The sequence below is a fragment of the Anoplophora glabripennis genome, unplaced genomic scaffold (assembly GCF_000390285.2).
Source record: "Anoplophora glabripennis isolate ALB-LARVAE unplaced genomic scaffold, Agla_2.0 scaffold70, whole genome shotgun sequence".
NCBI classification, from domain to species: Eukaryota; Metazoa; Arthropoda; class Insecta; order Coleoptera; family Cerambycidae; genus Anoplophora; species Anoplophora glabripennis.
The window spans coordinates 895,980-917,460 of record NW_019416247.1 but is presented as its reverse complement, the minus strand read 5'-3'; the positions used below and the strand labels follow the sequence as shown (position 1 = coordinate 917,460).

Sequence of the window (21,481 nt, the reverse complement as noted above, 5' to 3'; positions counted from 1 at the left end):
ATTTCTACGGGCTATCATACGGCTCCTNGTTTGAATTGGAAAGGTAGGTGAATATGATTGTTTCGCCTCCTTTTCAATTCAGCGGTCTCCGGCATATCCGTAGGTACAAGATTATGACTTCTATGAATATACGGGGTGTTCTGAAATCCTGAAGCTCGCTCGAAGGGTGGAATACGACAGAAATATTTTATTAAAAAAAAACACTACTAAAAAAGAAGTTTTATAATACGTTTTCGTAATTGAGAAGTTAATTTTTTTTGCAATCTTGACTACGTAGGATCAGCAAATAAATCAAATTGTGCAAACTATCAAAGCGAATATACATGTAGGTACATATCATTGTAATTAGAAAAAAATAGAGGAATCCAAAAATTGACAAATGATCAGACTATTCCATTTAAAAAAGAAACAAAAGTTTAGATCATATCTTCGAAATTTAAAAGTCAACTGTTTTTATACATTTCTTTGTAATCGCGAAATAAATTTCCTGAAGCTTTGGTCTTAACCACAGATGATCTTAACCATTTGTTTTTGTTGATTAGAAAGATAAAAAAAGTAAGGATAGAGAGTTATGTGAATGACCGATTTTTTTCATTTTTCCGTCTTCAATCCAAACTAAATCTGGAAGTCTCCGAGGTCTCTTTTCATCTCATATTGACCACCTTCCTGTAGAAACTTGTCCATCATAGTGGTGGTAGTGCGCAAATCAAACCGGTATCCAGACCGAACCCTGTGTAGCTGCTAGGGGGCAACACTCCGAGAGAATGACTCACTGTTAATTATGTTTGGCTATGGGTTCTGACGAGGGTCGACCATCGGCCAGCATCAATATAAAGACGTGAGAAAAGAAATTTCGGTTAGGGTTTTACTTCTTTTTGTAGTCCGGGGCCAGATCATCAGCTCTTAATACACTTCTTGTTGTATGCTTTGTCAAAGGCATGGAAAATTAAAAAAATTATATGTTTATAAATACAGGCATTATAAATTAAAAACGCGGTAGTGTAACTTTTGTTTAAGTATTTTTATTATAACAAATAGATGCTAGAAAAAAAAAACAAACATTTAGAATTAATTACTGTTGTTTAAATTTTTTTGTTCATTATCTGAACTATCGCAATGTCCATAGAAGCAAAAAAAAAACAGCGATAACCCAGAATGCGCATCTGTAATTATTTATTCCTTGATAAAAATTGTTTGCATTAAATAACACTAATGACCTAAAATAAACCTCTACTGCGCAGGTAAGAGGCGTAATTCTTGTACTGTATACACAATTGTGTTGCCTATATTTGCCAAAGCATAACAAGTACTTATGCAACTACATCATTTGATAAACAAATTAATATCGAACTTTGCAATCTAGCCTATGTTGTAAAGACGTTCTATATGCCATAAATAAATATTTCCATGAATTTAATTATCTAAAGAATAGTAGATACTATGACATTTTTCCGCAATAGATTTTTTATCATTTGATAAATAGGCGACATTTTTCATTTTCAACAACTGACTTCCAAAAACATTATTTAAAAGCGTGTGATTAGAGGAACATTGGAAAACAAAATTTTAAATCCTATAATTTTCTTCATTTCTCCCTATTTCTCCAATTTCTTTCTCAGTGTCATAATTTGTGTTGATGAACTTAACAGCGAGTCATATTATTCAATGTAAATTTAAAAATTGATGCCAGATTGATCTAAATAGTATAAGGTTGTATATAACAATCTCTATAGATAACCTGACATAGAGACTTGCATACTTCATACTTCAGCAATTTATTACTTGAGCCAAGAAAGAATGTCATTGGTGAATCACAGTGGTTGGTAGGTATACTAAAATATGTGTCAAATATTTGTTATACGTGTGAATTCGATCACAGTCGATATTCTTCTATGTCAGATAGGAAATCAAATTATCCTTAAAATATCATTTCCTTAATTACTGACATTAGTGTTTACAATTATAAAATTTGTTTAGTTGCCCATTTAAGGAGGTTTATCGGGTACGGAGGTACATCTAAAGTCTAACGAGAGTTTCTGTAGATTCGCTAGTGACTAAAGTAGTAAGCCTTTAGATTTGCCAACGTTGCACTTGGCTGGCTCGCTCGCCTCGGCGTTCGCTCGCTCGCGTTCGATCATTCTGTTTTCTTGGACACCTGCAAATTTCAAATAATACGCTACGTCGAGATCGCGGCGTTGCCGCTATCACGCATATGGAGGATAAGTTAGTCAACGACGGCAGTTTGAAGGAGAATTACTATAAATTATGTATCTTACAAGTACCTAATCGATTTCTACGGGCTATCATACGGCTCCTTAGATATCGGTTTCCTATTTATACAAGTTGCTGTGGAAACTGTTCGTCAATTGTTGCGCATTTTAAGTGGAAAGACTAAAAAAATCTGCATTCTCATAAGACTTCATACTAAATCGTGAAAAATTATTTTATTAACATCTCGTCTCTTAGGTTTTTATCCAAACTAGTCATAATTTTGTTTGAGGATTTTCTTCATATTAATAAGCTTATATTAATTTTTTTATGAATATTTGTTTGTCAATTGCAAATCAGATAAACCTCCTTAATCATATAAATTGAATCCTTTGGCACAGCTCTATTACTATTTCTTAAGAAATTTCAACAATTTCATGTCGGGACCACGAGGTGGCCACTATGAATCTCCTCATTTATCTACATGTTTGATAAGTTTCTTTCATGGTTTATGGTATATTTTCCTGAATCCTAACAGAATTTCTTGAGATATACTTAAGCAGTCATCCTTAAAAATTATCGGCAAGTACTTAATTAACAATTCTTTTTTTCACCATTATTTCTGCTTTTATTCCGCGCTGGGATTGCATTAAATCCTCATCCGCGCCAGTTGAGCGTCCTTATTTTCTTCACTTAACCTAATTGACTGTTTACCAAACTTTATCTAATTAAAAATACAGTTAGCCGCCATTGTCATACGATGATTTACGGTCTAGTTTTACATAATAATGGATTCCTCGACGTCTCGGCGCTTTGTTTTCAAATTACATATTTTTTTTGTCTGCCCATTGTTCCGAATGTCACAATTCTTGTGTTAAAGCGAAACATGGTATCTTTGTTTATACTAATTGTGTTATTTTGTACAGCGCACACTTCTGAAATCGTCGACACGTTAGACTGACTAATACAGGGTGTTTTCTTTTGATTCTTCCTAAAAACATCTTTTAAAGTGCCAAAATATCGTTTTTCATACTGTTAACATGGACCACAAATTTTTAATTCCAAAAATGAGTGAAAATACAACCACAGGGCGTTAGTTTCTAATATTTTTCTCTGAAATGTCACCGTAAATTGCTAGCAATATTTCTTTAGCAAAAATTGGAATGGAACAATAGAGACTTATCGCTTTTTGTTTTCCTTTATGGCAAATATTTGAAATTACCGTTTTCAATTTCGTACTTATATATGACAAACTTGTTTGTCATGGCGAATAAAGTTATCAGACCGTTTTTTAGACTAGTAGATACTTTGTGTTTAGTAATACCTTTTTGTGACATTAGCGAAGGTGAAGATATATATTTACTTTCCGCAAAATTTTGAAGGAAAGATGACAATCCTCTTCCCTTCTTTTGATTGATTTGGATTTTGTGATTTAATTTGTCATTCTCGATTCATCAGCTAATTGTATTATATTTCGCATAAGCAGTCAAATCGATTGTAGAACTTGATGCATGTAATAACGCAAAAAAAGCTACAAAAGCAAAGGCTGCGACCTTACGGAGCTCAGCGAAGTTATTTCGCTAATGCAACAAAACTAAATAGACGTTATAGTAAGGTAAAACCGTTAATGCACCTCGTCTGCAAATTGGAATTCATTGAACCTTATCGGCAATTGCTAAATTTTCCACACCGCGAAACCAGCAGCCCTACATTGTTAATAGAATGACAACTTTGGAAAGTATTATCGATTCAAATGATAACAAAACGCGTTAAAAATTGAAATATATTTTTCAATTAATACTGTTTGTGTTTCAATGAACATTGCAAATTGCCTAGCGGTTGTGTTCAGAATTAACTTAATAAATAATTTTTAGTATTCAGCAGTTCTTTCTACAGGTGTCCATGGCGAACTTAACGTACTGTAATGGCAGGAAAATATAGTGGGTCAAAATTTGTGGATTTGTGTGATTCATGATTTTTTTTCTTCATGAATTTTATTGGAATTAATTTATTTTTATATACACCATATGATACTAATAGCAAAATTCCATATTCCCAAGATGGCATTGGGAAACTTTTGGCACCTCAGAAAATTTGGCACTATTTTTCCACTACTAAAAGTATAAGAAGATTGAGAAAAACAATGCATTTAGCAATTAAATCGGATCGCCTTAATATTAAGTTAGCAAAGAAAATATGTTAATTTCTCACATTAGAAATTGATATAAAAAAGTAAAAAAACTAAGCTTTCCCAATATTTATTTTAAAAAAGAAAAGTAATAGTTTTACTTAACAATTTTCAGTTATGTCATATAAATTTCGATAATATCATAGTCAATGGGAAATAATACTAAAAGACATGTACTTATAAATTAATAGATATTAAAACCTAATTATTTAACCTAATATGAAATTTTTTCGCATGTGACTATCTAGATTTTGTATATAAAATTACAATAAGAACTGGTAGGTATTATTAACACCAAACTGAAATGCAAAAATATTTGCTCGAAATGTTATTGCTAAAATAATATTGAAACACTGATATAAATATATCAGAAATTTATTGCTATTTCAAACGTCGACATATTATGAAAACAATTTCAAATGCAAGGTTTTTGTCAGTGGTTCAATATGTTACTATAATATGTCAGTATTTACTAAAAACGTATACAAAGGGTAAAGTAGCAGTAAAGTAAAAAAAAATAGTTGTGCAAAATTGCATTACGAATTGTTATTGATGAATTAAAAATTGAGGACAGTGTGATAAAATCAATTAAGGGGATATTTACAACTAGTTAAAAAATAAATAAGATCATTTACAATTTTTTTTTCAAAGAAAATACAAATATAATGCTGGGGATTTTTTTGCTACACATTTATTAAGTATTAAGCGAAAAAAGAATGTTGGTACAAAATACTGTCATGGTGGCCAGTTATATGTCTCTTATCACCTTTAAACAAAGGTCCACTTTGTGTAAGCCATAGAAGTAAATTTTATTTGAAATCAAAAATCAAAAAATACAGGGTGTACCAAAAATAAGGTTACAAACTTCGCCAGCAAATAGAACACTTAAAATTAGTAGGGATAATTCATATAAAATTTTTGCCTAAAATGCTTCCTTGGTGAGATACAGGCTGTTGAAAAGTGGAAAACATTTTTTTTCAAATGCTTTGTTAACGGTAGGAGGGAATAATCCCAAATTTGCTAGGAATACTACACTACATATCCCTCATAACCTGAAGCGTTCAATGATTAAGTGTGTAATCCAGGGTGTAATCCAGGTATGGGGAAGCTGCACCCCTTTTTTCTTAAATATTTCTACGCCACTGACTTTAAAAAAATTTAGGTGAATTTCTATATTGCCTGTTCCCTTCAGGGCAAAAAGTGTAACTTGAATTTTTTGTAACGATATTTTCTTTACTCCCTGTATGTGTTTGTAGTTGGAGAATATACTAATAAAATCAATAAAAACTCGGAAAGAAAAAAAACACGGGCATACGAATTTTAGTCTGGATTTTTCAAATTTTGAAAGTTAAAAAAATATAAAAAAAATGATTTTTTCCCGATTTTATTAGTATATCCTTCAATGAATTCAAATTACTTTAAATAAAAAAAAGAAGTCGATATCTTATTGGGTTCAACACGTTTAAAATTGTTCTTTAGTTTTTTGACGTGTATAGAAACCATAAAAGGGCATAAATATTTCATGACTACCGAAAAATACCACGTACATACATTTATTTTTGCAATGACAAAAAAATTCTCGAAAATAGAATAAAAACCTAAAAAATACCTAACTACATATAAAGTATTTGCTTAATTGATACGATAGCTCACGTATAAAGTTAATTTTGAAAAAACCGCTTGAGTACCATATTCTATGTACACATGAATCTACCAAAATAAGATTTTTTTTGCCATTATGGGATTGAGTTTCATGTAAATACCGCCTCAATGAAAAATCAGATATTCCCGTGTTTTGTCAAGGAATAATAGAAAGAATATACGGTGAATTTTTTTGTGTGATTAAAAATTATTAAATTTTCCAAATCTAAAAAGGTTTTTAGATTTTGACCTCTAGAGTTTGTTGGCTTTTAGTCAGTGGCGGCTCGCCAGGTGACGCAAGTGACACACCGCTTCTCCTAAAATTTCCGTTTGGTTGTGCAATTTAAAATTATTTTTAATTTTATATACATTTTATTATTTAGGTATAATTTTATATTGAAAATGTATTGTGTTTGTTTTATACACAGAAATAAACAGAACAGTTGCGCGATGACCGCCTGCTAAAAAAATATTGCCTTCGTTGAGCAAGCGATGCGGATCAAAATCAGTTTGTATTTCGCTTCACTTCATAGCATTGTTTACGGCGGTTGTCATCGCAACGAGGCGGCCAACACGTGAGTAAACTACGGCGTGGGGGAACGAGTGACGCGAGCATCGCCATCGCCCATCACCTGCCTCGACTTTAAATATTTTATACGATACGTCGCCCAGTGCACGATTGTAACGGTTCTTTGTTAATATTTGTTTTGTATCAATAATTGTAGAAATGTTTCCTATGTATGATCCAGTATGTATTTTATTGGAAACGCCATTTTCCAGATGGAAAATTGAGGACAAAAAGGATTTTTTAAGTTGTTAGAGACCTGTGCCTTCTCTCGATGTTGAAAAAAGGGGGAAGTCAAAAGACAGTGTGCGTTCGGAAGTTTCGGAATGAATGGTATTCGGAGTATAAGTGTTTATTTAAAAAAACTTTTCTGTATGTCGAGTTTAATTGTGTTCCTATTTTCTATAAAATCTTAATGAAAATTCTTCTAGCGAACGTCAGTATTTTGGTAATATTGCAAATGCAACTAAAAATTTGTAGATTCATTTAAAGCCGCTTGACCTTGAAAATTTGAAAATTTTAGTTTTTTTTTCTTTTTATACCTATTCTCAATGTCACGAGCCGCCACTGCTTTTAGAGACACATAGTGTATAGAAAAAAAAAAAATAGTTCCCATGGACAATTCGAAAGCTGTGACCAAAATCAGTTTTAGTGAAAATTCGAAGATCGCCCTGTACATACATAAATTGACACTTAGGATACAGTCTGTTCCTAATTTAAAATATTGTTACTAATTAACTTGTCAATTTGTTGTAGATTATTTCAAATCATCAATCTTGACAAAAAAAAATATGGCCATCTTCCCAAATTTTTTAAAGATTGTTTATTAATTTGAAGATATTCCTCAACTTTGCAATGTCGTAATGTTAAAAAAAAACTTGATTTCAGGTACATATCTATCAATTTAGATATATGTTATAAAAAACAATACTAGGACTCAGATTTGGTTGTCCTGGTGGCCATACTCCTTTTATTATTACATATCAGAATAAGTGGTGATTTTTCTCTACTAGAGTATCAGTTAGATCTCAGTGCGTTGTATCTTCGCTCTTTCAAAACATTCTCTGGACAAATCGACCAGTATACCCGTCGTCCCCTTGGCCGCGGGCACCGTTCGAAAAAATACGTTAAAGGATGCCTCCCACCTCCGTATACGCCGCCGAGCGGTGCACAATCCACACAAACAGCTGTTTCTGAATGCGCAGAGGGGGAAAGGCCACGGAAGGCCGATTGAGAACAAGAATTCTCAAAACAGTTCAGTTCACGTCGCGAGAAAGGAAGCATCGTACGTGTCGAAGGCCGGACGAACGGAACCTTCACAGTCCGTTTTTCGGTGTTAGTCTTGTGGATTACTGGGTTGGATAAAATTAAAAGGAGATAAGATGGTTCGCAGTTTGGCCCAGTGGACGAAAACGCTGAGCTTCCCCGCCAGGATATCGCCGAATAAGAGTTCGAAGGACAGTGTTAACATACACCAAGTCAGTCCTACTATAACTCCGACGCTGAGTAATAATTCCTTGTCTAAAAACAACGAAATTAACACCATGATGAACAACAACCATTCATCCTTGACTGAAGTTAACCAAGTAAGTGCGAGAGAATATAATTTCTGCGATTTCAATGAAAATTTGTATGTCATGCGATTCGAGGCCGCGAGAGCTGCCTGCATCTGATGAAAAATGAGACGATGCAGGTAGCAGGGACGTGTGCAGGTATACCTTCCTATCTGCAAGTTCGAACAAGTCTGTGTTAGGTCAGTAACTGTCTACATAAAATAACAAATAGGTTCCTGGGACAGCGGACATATCTTTTCCTCGTTTTGGAAAGTTTGTCAATTTTTAAACTTTGAAAACGTTGAAACGTGATTCGATTTTTTTTTTAGACAGAACGACAGAGTATCAATGTCATAAAAGGTAGATAAGAAAACAACTTTTTAAAATTTGTCTTGCTGCTAAATTTTATTATTTTCTGCAGCTTAAAGTTCCGTAAAAGATATCTGTAAAAGCAGAAGTGATTTAGATAAAACACCCTCTAGTGTGAAGATCATAGAGACTTCTGTTGTTATTAAGCATAATAACGACGAAAAAAAAACGTACGCATTTTCCACTCTTTTCTTTTTCCAAAAAAGAAATTGAATATCGCGTGTCCCAAATTTGTGATTTTTTTAAATGAAACACCCTGTATATTTTTACATATTCGTATAGACCACTTTCCTACGATTACAGTGATATAAGGTTCGATTGGTTTATCTTTAATAGTACGGAAGATATGGCCAAAAATGTGCCGCATACGCGGAATATGTTATGCCAGTCACACACGTAACGACAAATCGTAACGATTTATTCCATTCATACGGAACAAATTTCTGAGCGAACCATCAATTCGTCGGATAATCTGCACAAAGAAAAGATAAAATTGTCTGTTGAGAGTAATGAATAATCTCTTTTTAAAGCATTTGCCTTAAATCTTTGTAGCCCTGAGAAATCGTTCTAAGAGAATATGCAGAAATACAATAAGTTTGGTAGTATTTTTTCCCATAGCGATGCCCGAATGTCTTTTTTGAAAACGTTAAAAAAATTCGAAGAAATATCTACAACTTTTGTGTCTAATATTTTTTTCTTAAAGAAGTACTAGTCGATATAAACCCTACACAAGATAACGCTGTACAAATATATACACTCGAAGATAATTCAATTTGTTGACAAAGGATCTTCTTTCCGGCGTTATTTTGTAACCAAACATCACGTACTAGCTTGAAAATATGATTACATTAAAATTTAGTAACTGTTAAGATTCCTGAAATGAGGTCATCGAGTAAGGTGGTGAATGGTTACCCCAATTATCGCAATAATTGGAAGAAAGCGTGAATCATAACAACAAATAAACATAGAATGGGATTTTACGATTGAATTTATCGTTTCAGTTTATTATGTGGTATCTATTTGGCTTATCCAGCTAGAATACTATACCGACAACGTCAACGGCAATCTATTAATTTATATTTAACAGTTCACTTCCTGCTGGGAAGGTCAGCAGGAAAGAAGAAAGACGAACGTTTGCCGTTTGCTACACCGATTAAATTGATTCCTTCAACGAATAGAATTGATAGTCGGCTAGGTCTATAAAAATGTCACAGGTAAACGGTTTATGTATCTTTCAACGAAACCGCCTTTTGTTTGATTAAAATCCACGGAACTCTTTGATTTACATGTTTACCAAATAACATTCCCGATAAGATTGCAGGGTAATGCGGGGAAAAGGTTCAATACCCAGGAACAAGGGATCCTCTGTTGCAATTTTACACCTTCATTTGCGATAAATATTTACCAAAAGTAAGCCTAATCGAAACTATCTTGTGGTTACTTGTCCAGACTGGCATTCGCCGAGATGTTTTCATTATCTTTTTATGACACAATTTCAGAGACGCAAACCGCAAGTTTTAACAGTATAAAATGTATTTTTCATGAGGCATGACTCCGGAGAATGCCATTTGAATAGCTTTTACTAACCTTCGGAATTTTTATTTGAAGCAGAGGAATTGGTGTACGTACATACGGCTGCATTCCACAATTAATTTTAACGATTGTCTCATGCATGTTAAAAAGTATATTCGATATATAAAAATAATATCTATATACCTATTTTCGAGTTGTGAAACGTAAATGTAAAATTCCAAAACAATAGACACTAAGGAAATGAAAATTACAAAAGAAAGGAAACTGTTTTCTCCTCCTTTGTTAACGTAGCCAAGAGAAAATCTGTCCAAGTTAAAAAAGAAGTTATCTACCTTCGTCTAAAAGTTGGATCGCAACGCAACAAGATTGCAAAATTTTTACGACCATGAATTTTCAATTTTAATTAAAACGTATTTAAAGTCACATTTCTAGCAAATAATTTTCCATAATTTTGTTTACTGGAGTTATTTTAAATTGTGGACACTCACGGACATCTACGTATATTACAGACATCTACGTTTAGTTAAGAAATAACTTAAAATATACGATTTTACCAGTTTTTATTAAATTTAGGTATTAAATATTGTAATCTTCCAATCAAGGCGTTTTGAATCAATGAATTCATATAATTAGTCATATAATTCATTAGTATTAATTTTGACACCACAGTACTTACTTTGTAGGATTTTTTGGTATTCGATTTTCAAGAGTTTATCCTGTATTACAATATAAAATTTTCTTGAAAATTTCGTTCTATGTAAAGAAGTTATTCTTGCTAAAATCACAAAAATGCAGGAAATCAAGCAGCTTCTATTCTTTAACACATATTATAACATCCTCGGATGAAAATAAATCAATATAAAGTAAATTACTTTGGTACAATGTTGATTATTTAAAAAATTATAAGCCTTCAAAAACTAATCTTTCACGTCCTGCGTCTCAAAAACAAAAGACGGTATGGTCCTTTGGGAAATATTGAAAAATTGAAGGAACTCGTATGAAATTCATTGAAGTTTGAAATAAAAAATGAACGTTGTTTCGAATAAAATATAAGATCTGTAAATATCTGTAATTGTAAGACACCACTAGACATTAAAAACAGTGATTAAATTTTCAGTGGCGTCGCATTTCTAGGGTTTTTAGTGATATTGACCTCCCATATCTTCGCCAGTGCTGTATAATTTTTGTGTCTTTAATTAGTTCAAGTTTCATCATTCTACGTGAATCATCTCCAGAGACATTTTGGAAAATTTTCAGTTTGTCCTATTAATTGAGAAACGTCTTGTATAATGTCGACTTTGATGTTGATGAGCATAATCTGATGGATCCGAATTCTCGAGCTAGTGTAAATCGCCCACGTTTCACACAATTTTAAGGATTATTGATATGTGAAAACATGCCTTAGGAAAACAAGTAGGCGCTGGTAAGATCTCCAAATCGGTCTTGACATAATTATTGTCGGATTGTAGCACACCTGTCCAAAATCATCGACTGGCCTAGTTCGAAGTTTTTCCGTTGTTTTTACATGTCAAAAAGCGTACCTATCCCAAAATTCGAAGCCGCAGAAGGCTGCGATAAATTTATTAGCGTAACTAAAGTGGGTCTCGTAGTTTTGACGGTTCCCAGACATCTCAATTGGTAATCTACAAATAAACCAAATATAAATTTATGGTTTTAATTATTTTTAGACTTTAATTGAGAGTCTCAATTAAGAATTTGGCGCCTGTTGAATGAACGCGTTGCTTGCAGACACGGGTTTCTCCATTCTTAGTATTTGTTATTACTGGATATAAATAGAACAAAGTGGATTCAATTCTATGGTGTAACCTCGGTTACAGCCATTGTAAAGTTGGATGTTCAATGGTCTAGATACGATACAGTATTTATGTAGTTCAATTGACTATAATTTTATCAAGGATCCTTCGTTATACTGAGAAAAAATACCATAATAATGACAAGATAACGATTATCCCAATACGGTCGTTTATTACACGCAATTATCATAAACATTACTACTTTAATGAAATATACCGACTTTTTTAATACAATTCACTTTTATTCAACTGTAGATGGTTTAATTTTCAATTTCACTTAGAAAAAATTACGTATACAAGTTACAATGCAATTATTTACAGCAAACTTTCCTTTCTAAGACGACGAGCAAATAATTTAAAAGTAAATTAGAATTATTCTTTTTTTGCTTACTTTTCTAGAATTTAAAATAATTAACATTTTACAATCGTTAGAAGACTTGTGTAGGAACATTTTATTGAGATTTTATGATGATTTACTATGCTTTACTTTTCTGTTGAGTTGATAGAATTTATAACCAAAATGTGGGCACGTCTATTATGTGTGAAACAACTGGTCTGTTAAGGTTAAAGATAGTTTTGCAAAACCATATAATTCTTTGAATATTTTTTCTGTATAAGCACTTCAATTGCCTCCCTTCCATATACAAGGTGTAACTAAATATTTAGCCAAATATAAGCAAATTAACTAAAAAAGTTTCTATAAACACATGCTTGGAACAAACAGAAAATCTATCGTATGTTTCAAGTTACAGAAAACAATTAGGAGAAGTCATACAAATAAACCTTCTTTCGTTAATAAAGAACATGATTATTTGAATAATAACACTGGTCGACTATATTTTTCCCTAGGGTTTTCGATGAACTGAATTCGAATCCGCTTTAAATTGGTCCATCACATCTGGATTTAGAGATATCCTAACCTCAAAGTGAGAAAAACATGTTTTAATTAAGGTTATGTTACATCACTAGGTCATTCTCCACAAAACTCGTTAATGGTATCTGAAAGTACATATTACCTTTCTTCTTCAAAATCCATATTAAATATAAAATTAAAAATTCTTCTCTCTTTTTGAATCTTCATCTGAAGCTTCTCAATTTCGGAATATCGACAAATACGCCAAACTAACCAATTTCAGCACCCGATTTATGGGAAAGGTAAAGAGATATTTGAACGAACGAAAATTAGTACTTTCTGATATTACGAGTTTTGTGAAGAAAAATTACCTCGTAATGTGACATAACCTCAAATATAGAGAACAACCCTGTATTTCGGACTTTTAGTTAGTTTATCTTGAAACTATGACTAGGTACTACTTTGATACAGCGCGTCAAAAACCTCTGGAAAGGCATAGTTTGGTTTCTGGTTTCAAATATTGTCTGTCTTCGTAATTATTTTATTCGTGTCGACACTTTTCATAATAAATACCTAGAGATAGACTAATTTTTTATTATTTTTTATCCAAAATTCATTCAAACATGAAGTAAGAACCATTTTTGAAAAGCATTTAAATTTCTTTGTGTTCCGTTTCAATAGGTGTCCAAAATATCATATTGTAATAATCTTGGTAAACAAAATATCCCTCTTATTTCTCTCTTTCGCAATTGTACTATGAATGATTAATAGGTGCTTATAATAAATTAAAATTACTTGAATCACACCAAATTCCGCATTGCTGCACTGCACTGTTAGACCATTTATTGACAACTGAATTTATGGCCAGGTGGCCCAGTGCGGTTGTGTTTGTGCCGCGTTTTCCCGTGCGCTCGTTCTTCAATTGGACAACGAGACCTGTATATGGGTATGGTTAAATAAATATAGGAACAAGTATAATTACAAAAAATCGATTTCTTCTTAAATTATAATACAGTTCAACGAAGACGAGGCATTTCCGGACACATGTTTATACGAACTTATTTGTCGGTTTGTGACGTAAAATCTGCCATTAAAGTTTAGCCAAATATTTTAATTAGACTGCATATTAACTGGTTTCTATTATTTTATCGCAATTCCCGTTGAGCGAATAATTTCCGAATTTGTTACAATTAATTGTTAAGCCCTCCAATGATAAGAGTGCAATTACGTCTATTATTATCAGTATGAAAAATATCTGCAATTTAGGTAACAGTAGCTTTTCAAATCTATTTATTACCTACATCAAATATTTGTTGCAAATGGTAAATAAATGACGTCAAACGACAAGTTTAAGATGCAAAAATCCTTACTTTTAGCGAATAGTATACAAAACACTCGAAAAAACGTTTCTTGCTAAATAAAGAGATTCAGATCGGGAAAGATGTCTTCAAAAAGGAGACCATTTAAAAAAAAATTCATTTATTCGAAGCCATTTTAAGTTTGTACAGTATTTAATAGTTGATTTAACGATAAAAAATCCATATATTTATTTAACTGAGATCTGATAACAAATTTATCAGGTGTTTGAATTTGAATAAAGTTTTATGTGCTTGCATGTCGTCTGGGTTTAGTTTTATTGTTACATGTTAGGCATTTTTAGAGTAAACATTTTGAAGATAAACTAATTACTAAAAGATATTTAAATATTCACCAAATAGCCAAGTATAATGTACAACTTAAATTTACAACGGTTTTTAGAATAAATAAAATAGTTCATGCTTCTTCAAATGTTACACAAGTCGGCGTAGTAGAAACAAACGTTTAATCCTATTTACATTTTCCTTGGAATCAATTTCTGGTTAACCCTCAATCGATTTAAACGATAAAAACTTTTAATGTATCATAGTTCCATTCCGTTGTCAGCTATAGAATCGGTTAGTCGGACCCAATCGATGATTTCTGGGTATTTCACCGAATCGGAGGCAAAAAATTTGCCATTGTGCCGATCCGTCACTATCCGGTTTCTAAAGAAACTTTTGCCAGGATGTGAAAGGGACAGGCGGACGACTTGGGTGTTCTCCTTGTTTAATAATGCTCAGATGCGGGTTTATAACCGTGAAAAATTCGAGGGTGAAGATGGGCCGTCATTCACCGAATTCCTGACAGAATTACGACTTATTTGTTTGGATCAGTCAGTGTTTCTGTCAGTAGGAGCCGTTAAATGCAGCTTTTTGAGTGGCTGCATATAACACCAGTAAATAATGAGAATGAACTTTATTGTGCAATATCAGTATTTATTTGTGTTAATACTTGTCTTTTCTGATGCTTTTACGTTCTTTGAACACATTATACAGGGTTTTTCAGAGTGCCATTAACTAAAATTAGTGGACTATACAGGGTGTAAGAAGTTTGACTGCCATTACTTCAGCAAGAGATAGAGTAATCATAAATGAACAAAAAAGTTGTATATTACAGGGGCGTAAGATTAACAGTTTTCAAAATAGAGCGAGTATTAATATTGGGGAGTTTCATCACAACGTGTCAACAGCGTTTAACCTAACGCTACACAGCTGATGCATACCACGTGTGCATGCGGCACTTGTCCTACGGAAAAAATGTAAACAACTATTATCGTGAAACATAGTAAATTTCAGATTAGAAGAGTACATTTTTGTGTAGAATCATAAATTACACACGAAAATCTCCTCAAGAATGTTGTGATATTTCTCAAACTTCGAATTACAAATTTCAAAAATTATCGATTACTTTTAGATATTATCGTAATTCATAAAGAAAATAAACTTTTAAAACCTCAAAGTAATTTTATTATGATTTGAAGTTCTGTTATTTTGTAGGTATACCAACAAATCCGTAGCATTTGACATGTTGGATCCGGTTCGAAGGACCATCCATTTTTTTTTGTATAACTATTGAAAATAATACTTATATTTAGTAAAGACATTCCATTTTCGTTGTTGTGAAAAGAATCAAACTGTTTGAGAACCATCGAAACATCTAATTCACTTTTATATTCGTATTTATAATAATCGTTTTGCCGTTCTCAGCCAAATAAACAAAACACTGTCGCCTTATGTCCGACATCATATTTATATTTCTTTCAATTTAAGGTGCAATATTCTCTGTTAAGTGTTCATCTTCTCAAGGTCACTCGAAACGTCCTTGACAATTTCTACTTTGCGCAGACATTCTCGGCCACCATTTTTGCTCGTTTCTTTCTAAATGCCGTCGAACAGGAACAGGTTTGTACAGCAATGCAATTTACCGAAGAAGGTCCTCGTCGCTTCAATTTACATACTAATCGGGCAAGCGTTAATAATATTTTCGTAAGCGTACCCCTATCTGGGTCAAAGTAGACGGAGTACCGTTCCCCCGAGTATCTCATATCATACGCTTCGACGATGATCTCACTAGCTGGATTGTCGTGTTCTGGCATCCGTTGCGAAAGGCGTCAGCTTTCGGCCTCCGAAATGCTTTTAAAATTGGGAAATGGCCACTTTGTCGGCGCGGCCCTCCTTTCTTCACATATTTGATACATGCCATAACGCTTATGTACTTGGTTTCATCATAATTCTTGTCTTGGTTTTTTATCTCCTAGAATTTTGTGATATCAAAAAAAAAGAACCTTAATATACACATTTCCTTCGACGTATGCAGGGTGAAAATCAGGTAAAAGGCCTAGCCACCAAATCTATTATAATATCTAATAACTAAATAACTACATATAGATTATTTTTATAGTGCATTGTCCATGTTATCAAACCAAAACCTTGTAACATATGAGTAGCTCCATAATCTCACGATACACTTTTGTAGCACGGGATCATGAATTGTAAATATCCTTTGACATGACGCGATGATTCTATTTGCAACTCAGGCGCCGTCCGCTGCTGATATTGAGAAGGTGAACAACCCGAGTAGCGCAAGGAAGACCAGAACATCATCTACGGTTAAGCGAAAAACCGTATCTGCTCGCTGGATACCATTGTATTACTTCCACATGATATTCCAAAAGAATTTTTATTATACTAATTAAGTAGTAACGTTTTTTCGTGCCATCCGCGTTGTCAGCGAAAAGAGAATGTTATTATAATGATAACCATTGTATACAAATACGTATACGTATAATTGGTACAGGCACAAAGTTGTTACATTTTGGTCTAGTGTCATTTTTTATTTTTACGCCGACTTCCTCTTCAAATTGCTTTTACGAGGAACCGAGCCCGCTCTCTGGAATGTCAAACCGCATCGTACATGCTTGAATGACTCACGTGCATCGCATCTATTATAAGGAATTAAAAGAAAACCACCATTACCATTACATCATGTGTCGATGAATCGTGAATAAAATACACTTTATTTTCATTGAATCAGTCATCCTCCCTATCCCAGATAATACCGAATGCGATAAGCGTACAGTTATTCGTCTTCTTTCTCACCACAGCCACCACACTAGCGAATATTTTAAGGTGTTAACGATATATGTGTGTTTTTTATCAATATGTCAATATGTCTGTAATTTTAAAGTTTATTTCAATTGTTACAGATATATTCCGACCCAGAGTCTGAGAAGGCTATTATGAGCTCTGTAGTCTATTGCATCCATCACAAGGAGGGTTGCAAGTGGTCTGACGAACTTAGGAAATTGAAGGTAAAACAATATTTCGATTTATAGTTCACTAAATATGGAAACAATCTTCATAGTTTTAATTATGCCTTAGCAAAGGCTATATTCTAATAAAAAAATTGCCAAAGTTGTTCCTTATTTCATAAATTTCAAGTCTGTGTAACAAAAATTAAAATTATATCCCGACAGTCTTATAAATAACGCAAATATATAATTTATTCTTTTTCAGGGTCACCTGAACACTTGCAAACACGACGCCATACCGTGCACGAGTAAGTGTGGCGCCCAAATCCCCAGAGTGTTGATGGAAGATCACCTGAAGTACACCTGCCCTCAGAGAAGAACCAGGTGCGAATTTTGCAACAAGGAATTCACTGGACATTCCTTAGAAGTAAGTTTAAAAAAGTTTTTAATGCTATCCTCAACTTGATAAATATTTCTCTATCCCACTTCTTTCTTTGTAGAACCACGTGGGAAACTGCGGCTACGAGCCGCTCTACTGCGAAAACAAGTGCGGGGTCAAAGTCCACAGACGTCACCTCAGCCAGCACAAACTAGGAGACTGCTCCAAGAGGCTCCTACCCTGTAGGTACTGCACCAAGGAGTTCGTGGCTGACACTCTGGCCGCGCACCATATAAAGTGTGGAAGGGTTCCTATTCAGTGCCCCAATAGGTGCGACGTCAACGTCTTGGCTAGAGAAGACCTCGAAACTCACTTGAAGGAAGAGTGTACCGTCTCAGTACATAGCTGCAGCTTCAAGGAAGCCGGGTGTAGGTTCAAGGGCCCGAGGTACGCCATGGAAAAACACCTGGAGGAGAACTGCCAGCAGCATTTGACTCTGATGTGCAATGTGGTGTCCAAGCAACAGCACCAGATTAGTTCATTGAAGAGCGCCTTGTCCAGGTTGTCACTGAATTATTCCGGGACTCTGATCTGGAAGATTAGCGATTTTTCTGCGAAGATGGCCGAAGCCAAGAACAAGGAAGGCATGGAGCTGGTTTCCCCACCATTTTATACTAGTCAGTATGGATACAAACTCCAGGTAAGAAAGTGACTGATCCCACTTCTGATAATAATGATCCCATTTCTGATAAAGTGACCTCACTTGTCTTAATGTAGGAAGATACAGCAACTCAATATTTTTCGATTTTTGAATAAACCAGTTATTAAAATTTGTCAGTACCATGAGTGTATGTAATTTATTAATATCATTAATGGTTAACTACGTTGTTTTTTGGAGTGCTGAATATATACCTACCGATATTTTTTCATAAATTATTAAACAAATCTCTATCCCCAATATGATATCAAATAACGTAAACATTGCCCTTAAAATGCGAATAGGCAAAAGTTTCATTGATTACTACTAATTTAAAACAATAAATTATTTTCCGAAATAAGGAATAAGAAAAATCAACACTGAAACAAAAAATAACTGTTTTGGCAACATCATTTGAAGTAAAACCTTTTGCATGCCAGTAAGTCTCATTTAATTATTTTTCTGTATCAGATTGTTACGCTTGTCTAGCAATTGTATTTTTTATTTAAAAGAAATACACCAGAAATATTTCAGTAGGGATAATAAAAAATATTAAAAAATAAAAATGTGTAAAACCTAGAAACTTGATTTGACGGGTCTCGTTATTATACACTATGTTTTTAAAGATACTAGATTTCAGTAGGCAAATATTAGCCTAACGTATTCGTTAAAGACAAAAACCAATCTAAGTAGGTACGTTCGTGTCCCGATTAAAAATATTGATGATAATTCATATTGTAGCAACTAGAGTTATATACCAAATTTTGTTATAGTGTGGCAGATTCCTGATAACAGTGATTAACATACATTTCTTTGCAGGCATCTCTCTTCCCCAATGGAAATGGCGCCGGTGAAGATTCCCACATCTCCGTCTACATAAAAATCCTCCCAGGCGAGTATGACGCTTTGCTGCGCTGGCCTTTCGCTCACTCCGTCTCCTTCACCCTCTTCGACCAGTCCACTTGTCCGGAAAAGGCGTGCAATATCGTCGAGAGTTTCATTCCAGACCCCACGTGGAAGAACTTCCAGAGGCCCAGCCGAGAGCCCGATTCTCTCGGTTTCGGATTCCCCAAGTTTGTCTCGCATGAAATGCTGAAGAAGAGGCATTTCATGAAGGATGACACAATGTTCATAAGGGTGAAAGTAGACCCCAGTAAGATTGTTGCCGTATGAATGCTGCGTCTTTGTTAATTTTGTTGATCTCATTGTGATTTGTACATAGTGTAAAAATGTACATAGATTTTCAGATGTATCGTTATATTTGATGAAGACTGTATATTGTATGATTCTACGTATGGTTTCTTTGGGGTTTCTCTATGAGTGTGTTGAGGTGAGGTTTGTATACTTTTTTGTGTTCTTGGGGAAGGTTTTTTAATACAACTCAACACAATTGTTTTTGCAAATTCCAAAAAAGCTCATCTTCTTTTTTTTGTTTGAAGCTAAACTGTAGTTTAAATTAGTCTACTTCAATATTTCCTTCTCTTGTGTTTGAATGTGTTTTTGTATAAGACTATATTATACTATAACTTATAAGGTTAAAAATCTCTAATTTGTTCAATAACTCGTCCAAAGTGACACTTTATTTCGTGTTAGGTGTGTTAATTTGGATAACATTGTTTCTTTTTGTATGATAGCGATATATTGCATTTTTGTTTTTGGTATTTTTATAAAGAGAGGTTAGGTTGCTCAGGAAATTTGTAAAAAGTGTCAAAATTATATGTGTGTATTTTTTTGTGATAGCTGGAGAACACCAAAGTTTTGTTTATACTATTTTTGTAAATATAGCATCTAATGGCAAAATGTACTCTGTACGTATACTTAGTCAGTTCTAGGTTAATTTTATACTCTTACTACATACCTTTGAGTTTATTAATAAACGAATATGGTAAACATGACACATGGTGTTTCATTTTAGTGTTAATAAAAACTTGATCCCCAAGATAATATCAATTTTATGTACAGAGCCTTTATAATTGATTACGAGCTTAGGCAACTTTGGCGTCGCCGATATTAATAATTCGTTCACAGTGAACAATGACAAACCATTACGTCTACGCTCGAGATAATGGGATCGCTGATTGGATGAATAAAATGTGAAAAATTACACCAATCGCAAGCCGATGAAACAGCTCTATCATAACCTTGACCTTATTGTTTTAAAAACTTTTAATTTTACGAAAATTGAATTCTCAATGCGAAGGAAATAAAATTACTGTTTCAAACAAAATTGCTGGTAACGTGGCTTTTATGAAGACTGTATAAGCCTATTATAGGCATCGTGTATATTTACACACTATTTGGTGGGCTAACTTCTTTATTGTGGCAGGCAATCATAAGTACAATGATGTGTGTATATGGTTGTCTATACATAGTGATATACTATTTTATAAACATTTTTTATTGTATGTATACAAATTACTTATCTCTTACATCATCGTAGTAATAAAAAACAGAATACTACTACATAAATTGTTACATTTTAGAAAACATTTTATATTTCGATAATAGGTATTGTTTATGCAGCCAACAATACAATGTCATTGTATATATAGTTGCCTAAACAATTTATATAAGAAATGCAGTCGTCATAGGAAACAATATTTGTATATAAAGTATACAAAGTTGCCGATATCTCTCCACGGCAGTAATGAGATAAGTAGGATCATATTCGATGCAAAGTAATAAATCATTACCTGTCAAGGGATCCAGTGCCATACGCTTTTAAGGGTTTTATAAATTGAATAATTTCTTTACACATTACGAAAAAACAAAGGGATCAGTTCACATCTGGCACCCTTGTTCCTACAAAAATTCTTTTATTCTCATAAACTATTTATTTTAAATGTAATTTATTATAAATCCAATTTGTTTTTTAAATTCCACATATGTGGGTACTACATTTTACCTTTGTACGCGCCACTATTTACTTGGTTTTTGGAGGCACTCTCTGTTTTACGATCAAGCTCGCCAGGTTAGTATTTGACGTATAACCGACCACTTCGTACACTCGATGCACCTGGGCGACTACAGCTACTACCAGAACACAGTGCGTATGCAGCGGTATTTCAGATT

At 33.5% G+C, this 21,481-nt stretch overlaps 1 protein-coding gene across 3 annotated transcripts in view; it reads left to right on the top strand.

Annotated features, from left to right (window-relative positions):
* Positions 1-20,302, top strand: part of LOC108903687 (TNF receptor-associated factor 4) — a 109,018-nt gene extending 88,716 nt beyond the window's left edge. For 2 of the 3 annotated variants that reach the window (XM_018705943.2, XM_018705944.2), the window contains 4 exons: positions 17,289-17,393; positions 17,599-17,760; positions 17,834-18,412; positions 19,229-20,302. In XM_018705943.2, coding sequence (XP_018561459.1) covers positions 17,289-17,393; positions 17,599-17,760; positions 17,834-18,412; positions 19,229-19,582 — 1,200 coding nt within the window. In that variant the 3' untranslated portion in view covers positions 19,583-20,302. Of the gene's footprint in view, positions 1-7,877; positions 8,189-17,288; positions 17,394-17,598; positions 17,761-17,833; positions 18,413-19,228 lie in introns of those variants that run through there. The other variant, XM_018705942.1, reaches the window with a different exon arrangement.
* The last annotated feature ends 1,179 nt before the right edge of the window (positions 20,303-21,481 follow it).